Source organism: Dermacentor variabilis, chromosome 3 (assembly GCF_050947875.1).
Source record: "Dermacentor variabilis isolate Ectoservices chromosome 3, ASM5094787v1, whole genome shotgun sequence".
NCBI lineage: Eukaryota > Metazoa > Arthropoda > Arachnida > Ixodida > Ixodidae > Dermacentor > Dermacentor variabilis.
In genome coordinates, this window is record NC_134570.1 from 237,925,281 (window position 1) to 237,940,237 (window position 14,957).

At 44.8% G+C, this 14,957-nt stretch overlaps 1 protein-coding gene and 1 long non-coding RNA gene across 2 annotated transcripts; one reads left to right on the top strand and one right to left on the bottom strand.

The window, feature by feature from the left end:
- Positions 1 to 1,180: 1,180 nt before the first annotated feature.
- Positions 1,181 to 1,633, top strand: LOC142575058 (uncharacterized). Its single transcript, XM_075684022.1, has one exon. The coding sequence runs from the start codon at positions 1,181 to 1,183 to the stop codon at positions 1,631 to 1,633; it is 453 nt and encodes a 150-aa protein (XP_075540137.1).
- Positions 1,634 to 6,654: 5,021 nt separating this feature from the next.
- Positions 6,655 to 14,618, bottom strand: LOC142576739 (uncharacterized). Its single transcript, XR_012826950.1, has 4 exons — positions 13,918 to 14,618; positions 12,820 to 12,924; positions 9,554 to 9,698; positions 6,655 to 6,760 (listed from the first exon to the last, which is right to left on the bottom strand). It is a non-coding gene; the product is annotated as an uncharacterized LOC142576739 (long non-coding RNA).
- Between the last annotated feature and the right edge of the window lie 339 nt (positions 14,619 to 14,957).

Sequence of the window (14,957 nt, forward strand, 5' to 3'; positions counted from 1 at the left end):
GCATTGCAATTGGTCCTTTGAGTTACCAAGCAAGGCAATATCATCAGCGAATCGCAAGTTACCAAGGTATTCTCCGTTAACTTTTATCCCCAATTCTTCCCAATCCCGGTCTCTGAATACCTCCTGTAAACACGCTGTGAATAGCATTGGAGAGATCGTATCTCCCTGCCTGACACCTTTCTTTATTGGGATTTTGTTGTTTTCTTTATGGTGGACTTCGGTGGTTGTGGAGCCGCTATAGATACCTTTCAGTATTTTTACATATGGCTCGTCTACACCCCGATTCCGCAATGCATCCATGACTGCTGGGGTTTCAACTGAATCAAACGCTTTCTCGTAATCAATGAAAGCTATATATAAGAGTTGGTTATATTCCGCACATTTCTCTATCACCTGATTGATAGTGTGAATATGGTCTATTGTTGAGTAGCCTTTACTGAATCCTGCCTGGTCCTTTGGTTGACGGAAGTCTAAGGTGTTCCTGATTCTAACTGCAATTACCTTGGTAAATACTTTGTAGACAACGGACAGTAAGCTGATCGGTCTATTATTTTTTCAAGTCTTTGGTGTCCCTTTTCTTATGGATTAGGATTATGTTAGCGTTTTTCCAAGATTCCTGTACGCTCGAAGTTATGAGGCATTGCGTATACAAGGTGGCCAGTTTTTCTAGAAGAATCTCCCCACCATCCTTCAACAAATCTGCTGTTACCTGATCGTCCCCTGCTGCCTTCCACCTTTGCATGGCTCCCAAGGGAGGACTTGCGTATTGCTATTTCTGGAGCGTTAGGGTGGCCGGATACAGGGGAGAAAGACGGGCATCACCGTCCAAATGTTTACGGTCGGAACTATACAGCACTCGATAATTGTACTCTTCGCAGAGGAGTGCGCATCGATTGAGATGACCTCAAGGATCTTTAAAGAACGATAGCGAGCAGAAGACATGGTTGTCTGCTATGACGTTGAATTGGTGACAATAGAAGTAAGAACGGAGTAAGACAGCAGCAGAAGTCGCCAAATTTTTCGTGGAATGCACTCTTCTGCGGCACGGCGCCCCGATGTACTCATCACGGAAGCCATCCTGCGTTACAGCCAAACCACGCACCGGAGGACAACTGCATACCATCCGCAGACCAACGGACTGACCGAGCGCCTGAACAAAACCATCGCCGATATGCTCGCCATGCATGTTGATGCCGAACACAACACCTGGGACGTCATCCTGCCATTCGTCGTCTTCGCCTACAACACCGCAGTACAGGAGACCACCCAGATGACGCCTTTTAGGCTCGTCCACGGAAGGGAGGCCACGACCACGCTAGACGCCATGCTGCCCAATGTTACAGAAGAAGAGAACGTCGATGTAGCCGCCTACCTTCAACGCGCAGAAGACGCTCGAAGGCTTGCCCGATTACGAATCAAAGACCAGCAACGAACCGACACCAGACGCTACAACCTACGAAGACGCAACGCGGAATACAAGCCAGGAGACCAAGTCTGGGTTTGGACGCCCATTCGGCGCCGTGGATTGAGTGAAAAGCTTTTGAGCCGCTATTTCGGCCCATACAAGGTTCTTCGTCGGCTAGGTGAACTGGATTATGACGTCATCCCTGACGCCGTGTCTGCCTCCCTGTGACGCCGCGTACGACCAGAAGTTGTTCATGTCGTCCACCTGAAGCCCTATTATACGCGCTAAAGGACGCTGCATTTTTACAGTCTGTGTTTATTTTCGCACGGTTCGTTTTATTTGTTGCTAGTGGCATTAATTCTATTTATGCATCGGGTCGATGCCTCTTTGAGGGGGGAGTAATGCCGCGAATCTATGCAGTGCTTGCTCACTCTTCAAGTCTGCCGCCACGCGACGCAACGCAAGACGCGCTGCCGCCATGCGACGCAAGGCGCGCCCAGTTGAGACGCGCCACGCAACAAAGACGCACTGCCGCCATGCGACGCAAGACGCGCCCAGTTGAGACGCGCCAAGACGCGCTTTAAATTGAGCGCAGACGACAGCGGCGGGAATTCTGTTCGACGACCGCTGAGCACGCTGGTCGCCTCGCCGTCGCCAGGTAATTCAGGGCATTGTGGGCGAAAGTCAGCCCAATAAACAGTCTTCTTTCGACAAACTTTTGTCCGTCCTTATCATACCTGCGACTGCCGTCACCACTACGTGACAATATGTTCAAGCGTTAAAAGGTACAATAGTAGCGTCTAGAGGCGGCAACCGAGTGAACACAGGACGGATGATGTGCATCAGAAACAAAGTAGCTGCCAGCAGAAAGGTCCAACTGCACGACACCTATAGTGAAGTCTATTAGGGCAGAATTGGTCGAAAGTCGAGCCCCAAAATCAGATCGTGTGAACAGAGCTCTAGCACAATCAATAAGACGGTGGTTTGATTACCGGTAATCGTTGTTCGTGCTGTGCACCCTCATGACCAGCCTATTTTGTACCCACTGCAGGACGAAAGCCTCTCCCTGCGATCTCCAATTACTCATGTCCTGCGCCAACCGATTCTTAATAGCACCTGCAATTTTCCTAATTTCGTCGCACCATGTGGTCTTCTGCAGTCCTCTACTTCGCGTCTCTTTTCTTGATACCCGTTCTGTCACCCTAGTGGCGCAACGGTTTTCTAATCCACGCATCACATGACCTGCTCAGCGCCATTTTATCTCGTAATGTCTATTAGAATATCGTCTATACCCGTTTGCTCTCTGATCCAAACCACTATTTCGCTCTCTTAAAATTATACCTATCATTCTTCGCTCTATCGCACTTTGCGTGGTCCTTAACTTGTTCTCAAGCTTCTTTATCAGTCTGCAAGTCTCTGCCGCATATGTCAGCAGAGGTAAAATGCACTGATTGTATATTTTCCTTTTGAATATTAAAAGTAAGCTCCCAATCAGGAGCCCACGATGTATGCCGTAGGCGATCCAACCCATTTTTTTCTTCTGGGAATTTCCTTCCTATGGGCAGGGTTCCCTGTGACTAGTTGACCTAGGTAAACGTACTCCTTCACAGACTCTAGAGGCTTAATTGCTATCTTGAATTCTTGTTCCGTTCCCAGGTTATTTATCTTTATCTGTCTTCGGCATATTAATCTTTGACCCCGCTCTTACACTCTCCCTGTTAAGGTCCTCAATCATTTGTTGCAACTCATCCGCAGTGTTGCTGAATTGAACAACGTCATCGGCAAATCACATGACAAAAAACGGTGGCGCACTGCCTCCAGCAACGCGTAGTGCGCACGGTATGACAGGCGTTAGGACCTTTCTGAGTCTTTCGCGAAGGGCGGCACTCATTACAGACGTCTGCGTACCGGTGACGACGAGGGACTAGACTGGGACTCCATCCACCTCAGCGTCCAATATACTTCCAAAGGTGGGAAAACCAATAAGAGAATTTGCAGGCCTCGCCGTTGATGCGACCTCACCTCAGGGAGCTGCACTGGCTAGTTTTCCTGGGCCACGAAGGTGGGCGAAGAAAAGCGGGCTTGCGGCGAACGAGACCGACGGCTTAGGGGCAAAGGTGAGCGGCAGGTTCGGAAGGTCGGAGACACGTTGTCGGTATTCGTAGATGAAGGACGCACAGAGAAACCGCCATCATATTGATCTGGATGGTCGGACGGGAAGTTCCATCTAGGGGGCGATGACCAACAATGACGGTAATGGCGAGCAATATGTCCTTGCATGCGAGCATTTGAAACAAATCGGCCTAGGGTCCGGTGTTCTCCAGTCGGCCGGGTCACGACGGTGAGTTGGAACCGCTGAAAACGGGGAAGAAGTGTTTGGGCGGGGCCGGACCTGACTGACAAGCGGCATCACGAGTGGGGCAGAGAGTCGGGCAGGCTAAATTCACTATCTCATGTCTCACAACGGCCTGCAGAAGCGAGACAAAACGTGCGTTGTCTCGGCAATGCCGACGAGGAACCGCAAGAGACATGGCTTCATGATCGCAGCGAATTAACCCCGTCAAACATTCTTGTCCATACAGAGGAGGCCCACGTGTCTGTTACTCAGACGAAGACGCCGAAGTGTAGCTTGGCAGCCTGTTGAACTCCTCTGTAATGCGGCGACTCTTCATCGGTTCCAAATTGTGGCGCTCTTTGATGAGCGCGTGCACCGAGACATAGTTCTTGCAGATAATCAGGGTCAGTGCGTCATCTGCTATGCCCTTCAGGGTGTGGCCAACCTTGTCGTTGTCGTTCATGTCTTTGTCAAGTGTACGACAGAGTGCGAGGACAGCTTGAATATATGCGACATAAGATTCTGTGGACGTGTGAGCAGGGATCGATAGCTGCTTTTTCGCTGCCAGCTGACGGTCAAAAAATTTGCGAAAATATATAAGCATGCACAATTTAAAAGTATATTGGCAAGAATATATGTTGCAACAGAGCGTATATTGCAACATATACACACAAAAAAAAATTGGAGACCGATTCCATCCTGTGAAGGTGGTTGATCAGCAAAGCGGCTATGGTTGTATAAATTATGCTCGTACGAATTTTTTATGTAACTATACATATAATTATGTATATGTCATTTATGTAAAATATAGAGAAATACACAGTGATCCGTGTCTCTTGTCTCTTTTGTATTTGTTTTATCTTTATCTTGTAACGACAGTAATGGTGACATTGTAGTCGCTGTGATGCATCGCCAATGGCTCTTCGACGACGCCCGTTAGATCCATGGCTGGCCTCACACGAGCGTTGGGCTCATTTGGGTCACTGTAACACGGTAGATCGAACTGCTCGAGCACAAAGGCCCACAACCTGAAGAAGCTCTAAAGATGCTGGTGTCGTCGCCGCAGCGGCGATCGGAGCGCCGTTTACATGCAGGTGGCCACTGAACCGAGCGTCGACGCGAGCGACGATATGCGTTTACGGGGGCGCAGTCGAAAAAAGTGGGCGAAACATAACACGTCTGTTTGTAATTTGCGACTGAGCATACTTACTAGGTAATTAGCTGAATGAAACTTGGAAGGACTAGAGTTTTATTCTAGCGGACAATCAAGCGGCAATCATGCATGAGAGCAACGCTTTCTCCCTCTCCAAAACCAACATGGCCAACTCCAGGCAAGCGAAGCGATCGATGTTACTAGGCCTACAAACTGTGCTAGTTCGAAGCTGGCAAACAATGCGCGCGTCATAGCATAGGGTACGTGACTGATATTTGCAAAAAGACGGAAAAAACACTCTCGCTAAGGTTTCTCTGGCGCATACGAAAAACCAGGCGCAAGTACGATACGATTTTGTAGCTATGCCTTCCGCTTGACTACCACGCTTGTCACCCACCGTTGACGGCCGCCAGATCATGTTAATAACGCGGGCGGAGCGTCGCTCTAACCATTGTCGAAGCGCGAAAAAGAATGGCACCGCTAGAAGATCAAAGCGCTGAACTAAAGTGAATATAGGAATATACATACATACATCCGTTGCGCGCAAACACGCCCACACGCTTATGTAAACAACGCGCTCAGCGGCACATGGAGATGCCTCAAATTACTAAACCGTATACTTACTGCTCGGTCCAATCGATGGCGCTAATATCTAACGAAAAAAGAAAGAGCTTCCGTTTTATTTTGCACTGTTCTTTCGGCAAAGTCACGACAGAGCAACATACAACACTTTGACAGACATACTATAGAGAATACGGCACTTCCTCACGTACTGCGCATAAAAAAGCAACGCCAAAAAATGGAGGACGCTTAAAGGGAAGCTGAAAGCTTTTCCAGAAAAAATGAGCGACGAGCAGTACGCCGTGGTTTTCAACCCTCTGAATTCGAATATCGCATCGAAATTGAGCTTACCCTACTAAAAAATCCTATTTGTTTTCAAACGGGTTTCATCAAATAGGGTTATGGAACGGGACCCCGTTTGATCCTGTTCAGTCCTGACCTGTTTAAATCCTGTTTATTCCTGTTTAAACCTGACCCGTTTAAATCCTGTTTAAACCTGACCCGTTTAAATCCTGTTTAATCCTGACCCGTTTAAATCATGTTCAATCCTGACCCGTTTAATCCCGTCCTATCTAACCCAGACCTGTTTGCCCCTGTTCAGACCTATATTTTACTACATTCATACCAGGTCCTTTCAGAATGGATTGATGTTGCTTAATATAATTTACTCTTTAAACCTATTTTGTACACTTGTGTATTTGCGATCAGCATTGAAGAGAAGTAGATCTGCATTATGTTTGCAACAAGAATGCCACTTTCACATGTAGGTTTGCCTGGTACATTGCTTGATACGAAGATGAACACAATTTTCGGCATAAATTGATTAGCACTACCAACACTGATGTGATACATCATGAACAAGTTTTGTATGACCCACGAGTACGTTCTCTATGTATGACCTACAAGAAAATGCACCCTGAAGAAGACTGTACCTCATTTTCCTATTTACTACAAGTATGCAAATGTAATTCTTGCAAGTTTAGTATATGTTCGATCACTTGTACTCGTCCTTTTTGCTGTAATGGTTTGTTGACAAATCCACAGTAAAGCGTAATTTTGGGGTGAAAAATGTCAGGCAAAGTATTGGCATGTACTTGTAAGTGAAAAAGACAAGTATATTTTACGTAGGTATTTCTGTACACCCACTTGAGCTTTCATTAAGCCTGAAGTCCTCCGGCTTAAGTAAAAGCATGTCATAAATGTTTCAAGCACTGTTTATTGGACCTTCTAACGGTATTTCGATGCATCCAGTCTGTCGAGAGAAGACCGCTGGAGTGGGTTGCTTGGGTGAGAGCGAGCAGGGCACCTGAAAAAGTAAAGCCAATAATTTATCTTGACTCATGCAACAGGTTGGCACATAGGCAAATTTGCCTATGTTCCCACAGATAAGAAAGGTTCAGCATTCCGGTCATAGGAGATAATGAATAAATCTTATTGAAAAATATGTGGTTTCATGCAATGCCTATGTTTCAAGGGAACATGGATTACTGTGGGAGAATAAGCTGTCATAATTAGCAGGCGATTGAAGCAAGTGTTATAGGAAAAAGATGGACACATCGTTTGATTTACAATAATTACTAGTATTGAAGCAACAGAATACAAACAAGAAATACCTTTAAAAACAACACCGACAGGTTGAGATAATAAATTATTCAGAAACTAAACCCTTCTGCCAGCAAAATACCGTAGTGTACTGGCTTTGACATTGCGCTGCTCAGGCAGAGGGCATGGGATTGAATCCCGGCCACAATGGCTGCATTTATATGGCAGAGAAATGCCAAAACCCCTATGTTAGGTCTATTGGGTACATGTTAAAGGAGACTAGGGATCCCGCCAACTTGAAGTTATAAAAACCGGAGTATATTTCGAGATAAGCAAACTCACAAAAGTAGAAGGCCCTGGCCATGCGAAGACCATATAAAGCCTTTTAAGGTAGGTGCCAGCAGCCGCAAAATTTCTTGTAAAAGCGAAATATAGCAGAAGCGTTATTTTTCCGTAGATCACTTTTGCAAGGTATTTTACAATTTGACACCCGACATGTTGGGCATCTACGGGCAACAGCAATTCTTGCACAGATCATAGCAAACACTGTTGCACCTAGGTATACATAGACACATAGGTATAGGTACAGTCACCGACTGATTTTCCGGACTCCGAAAATTCGAACATGATTACTCGGTCTGCTTCACGGCACCGCCATTCTCCCCATGGACCATAATGTATAACAACTTCCGAAAGTTCGGACGCCTTGCAACCTCTCGTCTGATTTTTCGGACACTCCTTGAGCCAACTTGATCGAGAGCACCATGCACCGACTCTGACCGTTGCATGGTTCTACTTGCTGAACGCCATTTTTGTTTTGAACGGAGCCACCTTGCTGCCCCACGAAGTGGCGCTACTGCAAATCCCTGCTCATCATCATCGTTTCTGCCTGGTTTGTAGCTACAGCAGTTCCGGTCTCAGCTTAGTATGCCATGTTAAGACAATCCAGCAGCTGATTTGTTTGTTTCTTCGTGCACGACGCTGCGAGTAGGCCAGGTTTTTTGTTTGTGCAACTGATGTCGGCGTGACGATGTTTGACGAAGCAAGATGGGCCAATTCATTTCACTAATATCTAGAATAGCTACCTGTAAGCACCACCTACCTTTCAACAAGATTTGCAAAGCAAAAAACCTCATCCTGAAAAGTCTGCACATGAAGACATCGGTAGCATCATCAGCGTGGGGCCTCAAGATAATTCGGCAAGCCAGGAAATTACTGACAGCATGAGTGCAAGCATGCCAACAGGAAATCAGTGGCTGAATAATGCACCTTCTACCAATTGGTAGACAGTGCATTTTCGCAAAGCCCTAACTACAGCAGATCATTGTTCAGGAGTTCCCGAATGCACAACTCCATGCCATTTTCACGCCGACTCTAGGGAAGCACCTCTGCACAGTTGCAAGAAAAAAAGCTAGATGCCCCAAGAGAAATGAGCCCACTCAAGCCATCGAAGTTATGTTTACCTTGTCTTCCTACAACTACTCGAAACCTAGGACTGCTGTTTTGCACAAGGGAACAAACGTCAACATTGGTGCCTCGCCCAACACAAGTGGTCTGCGCCGTAGAAGGTGCCATCAGTCAGCCCACAGATGAGGCCCACATCAGTGCTGTCAGTGTGCTGTACAAATTGCAGAAGCACAGCCTACAAGCTTGTCTGCCTTAGTGTGATCGCACCAATGAACGAAAACCAACGAATCAAGTTTGTTTCGTGCCGAGAACAGTTGCCTCATGCTGGATTTTCCTACAATTCTTTCTAAGCACAGATAATGCTTGGTTTGTTGTGTAGGCATTAAATAATGAAAAGGCCTGCATCACTATCTCTGAAAAAAATCATGTAACAAAGCTTGTACAGTACACAGGTGCAGTGTCTATCACATACCATTTCGTACAGTAGAGGCTACATCGGATAAACCGACCAATGTATAGATGACTGGCAGCGTGACGAAGCAAACTTGATGCGCGGGTCAGTTAGTAGTGGTAGTGCACTGCTCTCGGCGCACATGCACCTATGTTTGAAAGCTGCTTGATCGTGACAAAATATAAAGACAAAAGCGCTGGAGAGATATCTGATGCTTTTCTTATATGTATGACGAGGAACCTAGCACTAGCTCCCCATGCAGAGAATTACTAGACAGTGAGACTGCTTCTTATCATTGTAAAACAAGTGTCACGCTCACCATGTGATGCGTCCTTTTCGTTTCCGTGCGAACAGCATGTATTCAGATCTATTCTCCCCCTTTCACCTTTTGCACAATATCACTGTGCGAGCAATAATACTGAACTGTTAGTAGCAGTCTGTCAGGTTGCCTCCTTTCTTTCCTTGTGAATTGTGTGCTAAATAAGGCTTTTTTTGGTGAAAGAGTGCTAGTTTAACGCATAAACTAGCGCCATGGCACTTTGCAATAAAGGAGTTATAATTCTCTAAAAATATGTCCATGCAGAACAGTGCCAAAAGAACACCTTAAAGAAAGAACATGAGTGTATCTATCATAAAGACCAATCCTTGTCTTTTTTCCTTAACATAATTTTCAATACCGATATTGAAGTACAAGCTCACCATATTATATCACCTTGTCAAGGAAGCAAGGCACAATGGTGCCCAACTGTCGCGGGACCAACTTGGATGTGGAGATCAGCGCAGATCAGCAACATAGCATGGTCTGCTTACACTTCTTCTCCAGGTCCAGCCATACCTATAGCAGCTATAAAACAAGTGAGCTTAGAATCACAAGCGAAACAATATAAAAAGTGACACTGAACAAAGCAACTTTCGTTAAGCATAAATAGGATCGAAATGCTGACATTATGCCCATAAGTAACTTCACTTTGAGCAACAAAGCATCCAATTTAAGAAAGATAATATGTATGAGCTATCTATGTGAGAAAGATTAATCGAACGCCCTCTATTTGCCATACTCCTCCCCTTATGCATGGATGTCTCACTGACTGAGTGAGCTGGGCTGATCCCAGGTATAGTGTAATTAAAGGTTGTCACTTGGTGGGCCAATCCCGACACCATTGCATGACTTGTACAATAATTTTAATGTGTATTGTAATGCTGGCCATCCTGCAGGCACTGCAACATTATAGCACCCATAAGTCTAATGGTATTACCTGATAAGGTTAACTAATAAGTGTCCCCAGAAGCATAACTCGGCATGTATACTCGGTGGCCATTATTATTAGAGAAGCAACAGCAGAGGTGAAGCTTTATCCTGTGCCATATGCAAAATGGCCGAGCACGCCCAGCTTTTTGGTTACATTCTCACTTGTGACCACTGCAGCAGGCTGACTGACATGCGTAACCAGCAGTTTGTAGGACCACATTTTCATAACCTGCAATTTTTTTTACATCTGAAGAGATTAGCCTTAAGCTCCATGATGCGCTGCACTCGAGAAGCATTATAAACTGGCAACATTTAAATGCTATGCTGCATGGTTTGTTGCATGCTTTAGGAATTTACTTATTTATTATACACATAGCTCATAGGCTCCAGTTGGAGTATTGCATGAGGTGGCAAGAAAACATCATCATCAGCCTGGTTACGCCCACTGCAGGGCAAAGGCCTCTACCATACTTCTCCAACAAGCCCGGTCATGTACTAATTGTCACCATGCCGTCCCTGCAAACTTTTTAAGCTCATCCGCCCACCTAACTTTCTGCCGCCCCCTGCTACGCTTCCCTTCCCTTGGAATCCAGTCCGTAACCCTTAATGACCATCGGTTATCTTCCCTCCTCATTACATGTCCTGCCCATGCCCATTTCTTTTTCTTGATTTCAACTAAGATGTCATTAACTCGCGTTTGTTCCCTCACCCAATCTGCTCTTTTCTTATCCCTTAATGTTACACCTATCATTCTTCTCTCCATAGCTCGTTGCGTCGTCCTCAATTTGAGTAGAACCCTTTTCGTAAGCCTCCAGGTTTCTGCCCCGTAGAAACCTGGAGGCTTACAAATTCTGAACTAACAAGGAGAACATTCAACAAAACAAGTCAGACCAAAGAAGAAAAAATAACATACTCTCATAATGGGACTACGTATCTGGCAGCTAGCTTATAAAAAAGACAATTAGGAATGTTTTACTACTGGTAGCGCTTTAGGGGCAGGAATGTAGAATTCCAAGCTTCATACACTTTTAAGCCACCTTTCGTGGCTTTTTGTGTTGAAGTTCTATTCTCTGTACTATTATAGAAATGAATACCCCCCTCCAAAATAAAACGAAGAAAAACATGTAATGTACAGTAATGTAACACAATAATGTAATGCACAACAGTGAATACTTAGAAAAATGTAATTAAGAACATGGAGTCTATGTGGGCACAGATGTTAGAACTCTACACGAAAGCATAATAATAAAGGTGGGCGAAGCATTTATGCTTTTGTCGGGCAACCTGCAGCAAGACATACAGGTAAAAGGATATGCATGCCTCACAACACAGTCCCTAAAAATATCTGTCACAATACAGTGAGTAGGTATATCATGCATATCTACAATAGCCCCTAATTATATTTAACTCAGAGGGGGCTACCTATGTAACTTGATCAAACTGCAGGTGGGCCAAATTCTAAATATACGATTCAAGTAGACAGAAAATGGACGTTATGAAAATGTATCTACAGCAAAAGTGTTGTACATTATTGTTGTACATTATGTCATACCTGCCAACCTGTGAACATAATATTTTGTAAAAATGCTGCAGACACTAAATTCTTTGTTGGGGACATAGCACACATTATTTTAAAGCTTGCTCTCAGCACCCCCATTGTTGCATACACTCACACATTATTAATAAAGGGAAAATCACACATCTACCCACTCCTAGCAATTGCTACAAAAGAAACCCGTACGGATTCCTCGAAAGGAAAGCCTCACATATGAAAAAAAGAAATCGTCCAGGTCTGGGAGTCAAACCCGGGACCACCGCCTTTCCGGGACAGCCGCTTTACAATCTAAGATAACCAGGCGGCTAGCAGATGGCCGGGCGAAGTCGAATTTGTCGACAACATGAAGCAAAGGCAAGGGTCTGACGTAATAGTTCTGCGGAAACGCGCAAGGTGTAGAGAAGTAATTAATAAAGGGGAAAAAAATATTACGTCAAACCCTTGCCTTTGCTTCGTGTTGTCAACTAATTCGACTTCGCCCTGGCATCTGCTAGCCACCTGGTTATCTCAGATGGTAGAGTGGCTGCCTCGGAAAGGCGGTAGTCCCGGGTTCGAGTCCCAGACCAGGACGAATTTTTCTTCAACTGTGCGGCTTTCCTTTTGAGGAACACATACGGGTTTCCTTTGTAGCAAATGGTGCGAGCGGGTGGACGTCTGATTTTCCCTTTATTAATTACTTCTCTCCACCTCGTGTGTTTGCGCAGAACTATTACGTCACACACACATTATCAACCATTATTTAACTTGTCGTGCAGCACAAAAAGCAGCAGCGAGCTTGAAACCAGTAACTGACAACATTGTTTTTTTTTAGATTACAGAGCTTTACGCTGCTTCAGGAATTTATCTGACCAAACTTCCCAAAAGCAAGTGCCCCTCTGATGTTCTCGTTAGAGATATTGCATTGCTAATAATAAAGCAGTACAAGTACCATTGCAATTAATTTTTTACATGCATTTTAACAATGTCATGCCGTCAATCTCTCAACAGCTTTAAAACATCTTAACCAACACAACTTCGTTGTCTTTCTAAAGTGACATTCATAAAATTGTAAAATGAGCCCACATTTGTAAACCCACGAAACATTCAGGAGAGTTTCCAAACATGGATGATACCAACAAAATCTGCAGCTCGTGTAAGTGGCAGCAACTGCTTTGCACACACCTTGTCACAGCATGCACATCAGGTACTTTTCCGTGCTGTTGAGGCTGCAGAAGTGCCGCAGGTGCATATGTGGAGGTGCCTCTGGTTCACAAAATCTTGCCATCCCTAAACAATAATAAATGCTCAATTTATTGTAATCCCTGCTGAAACTGTAAACTTGTGATATAAAAAGATCACGTCATATTTTGATAAAAGTCTCATACAACCAGTTACATGAAGCTGCAACTGGTTGTGCAAATATCTGATTGTAACATCACAGGCGGTTAAATAACACGTAAATCGAACTGTAGCAAACATGAATCTACTATGAAAAGGTTCACACAAACGTACAGCTGTATAACGTGAAATGTGAATTGTACTATCAAAAAATTCCGTAGGACATGAAAAGCGTTCCAAAACCTAATTTGTTTATGCGGCGCAACAAAGCACTGCTCCCAAAGGACGATGCGCTCAAAATTACAACAGACCACCTCTATTTCTGGAGAGACAATACAGAAAAGAGAAAGATTTTTCCATTAAAAAGAAGCATTGCTTATGTAATTTCGGCTTCTCTGCAAGATCGGAACCCTTTACAAGTACACGAAAACACACAGGACACTAATACACGTCATCTGACGACACTCTATAAACAGAAGAATTTCCATACAAGCTAAAAATCTGGCCATGCGTCAACGAAGGAATCGAGTGCTATCTCGCGCAGCTGTTAGCTGTGAAGACCGACACATCGACGTACTACTTCTAGAAATGCCTATACCATTTCTCAATGAAAAATTATGTACACAAACAGTAACTTTCTTTCCTTGAATTTTTGTGCCCATTTAGATCAAAGAACCACCCGCGCTAGCGTGCTTCATATGTGAAAGTAAATAAACCACAGCTAGAGCTGTTGGTAACATGAATACGTTTTAGGGCAATTTCCATGGAACTTTTTGCTAAATGTGCACTGCGACATGGAGAACAACCATTTGAAAAGCACATTTATAATTCTTGCTGCTTTACAAATCCGGATTCGGTTGTTGTACGGATCTTGCGATACGTACAACAACGCACACTTCACGAACCATAGACAGGAAGAATGCGCGCAAGCGCCGGACTTACCTTTCTCGGCGTACTCGGAAAACGCTCCTTTTAGTGTCACAGGTGCCGCGGAATCGACTGCACCAACGGTCCTTCCGGCGCACACACTGTTGAATTGCGGATCAACTACAGGACGTAAGAGCACAACTTTCACCAAATTCTTCCGTACAGTGCGATACGATGCGACAGTGCCAGAGGATGAGATCCTTTTCATGAGCCCGGAACAAAGGAAGCGCGAAGGGTCATATCTTCGGCATCGGCGCACCACACGAAGGATACTGCGGGCTACATTACGCGGTCCCAGGGGTTTTGTGATTCTCAATGCATACAAGATGCACCACAATTTTTCTCGGCACAGCGTACACACGATTAAACAACTACATCGGACGGCGTCAATACACAGCAAGCACTCACATGTAGCGACAAACTGAAGACGGCAAAATAATATCACCTGTAACTTTACCGGCGCTACCTGTGGTGCCATCTGTAGGCCGCCACCGAAAGCGACCGTGCTTTCGGTGATCTCATGGATGGTGACGGCGTTGTATATCGATGTTATGCGAGTCGTACAGCGTCTTGTACGACGTGTTTCAGCAACGTTGCTTTTAATAGAGAGGACAGCAATCTGCGTATACGCCGTATAGACGTCTCACCCACTTGAAAAACACAACAGGAAATTTTCAGTCTGTCGTATTTTGGGACGTCGTGACTGTCGTTCTGTTCTCTGTAGTGTGACGTCCTGTAGTCGAAAATTCTGTAGTTCCTGATAAATATTTGATTAAAAATTGACAGAGACCAATTTAAGGATATGTAACATTATTAATACCAAAAAAAAATAAAAAAAATAAAAGTAGACAAAAAAAACGCATCCGCTGGGAATCAAACTTCGGATCTACCGGTCCCGAGACAAGCATCTTACCACTGCACCACGCCGAACATAGTTGCTACATAATTGTTTAAGCTATGTCAAGAGTGTAAATCGCTGTCTGGGTTGCTGTTTACATTTACATTTTAAAAGCCAAGATGCGCTTTCACTTCACCGCGTCAACTGCCGCATCTCT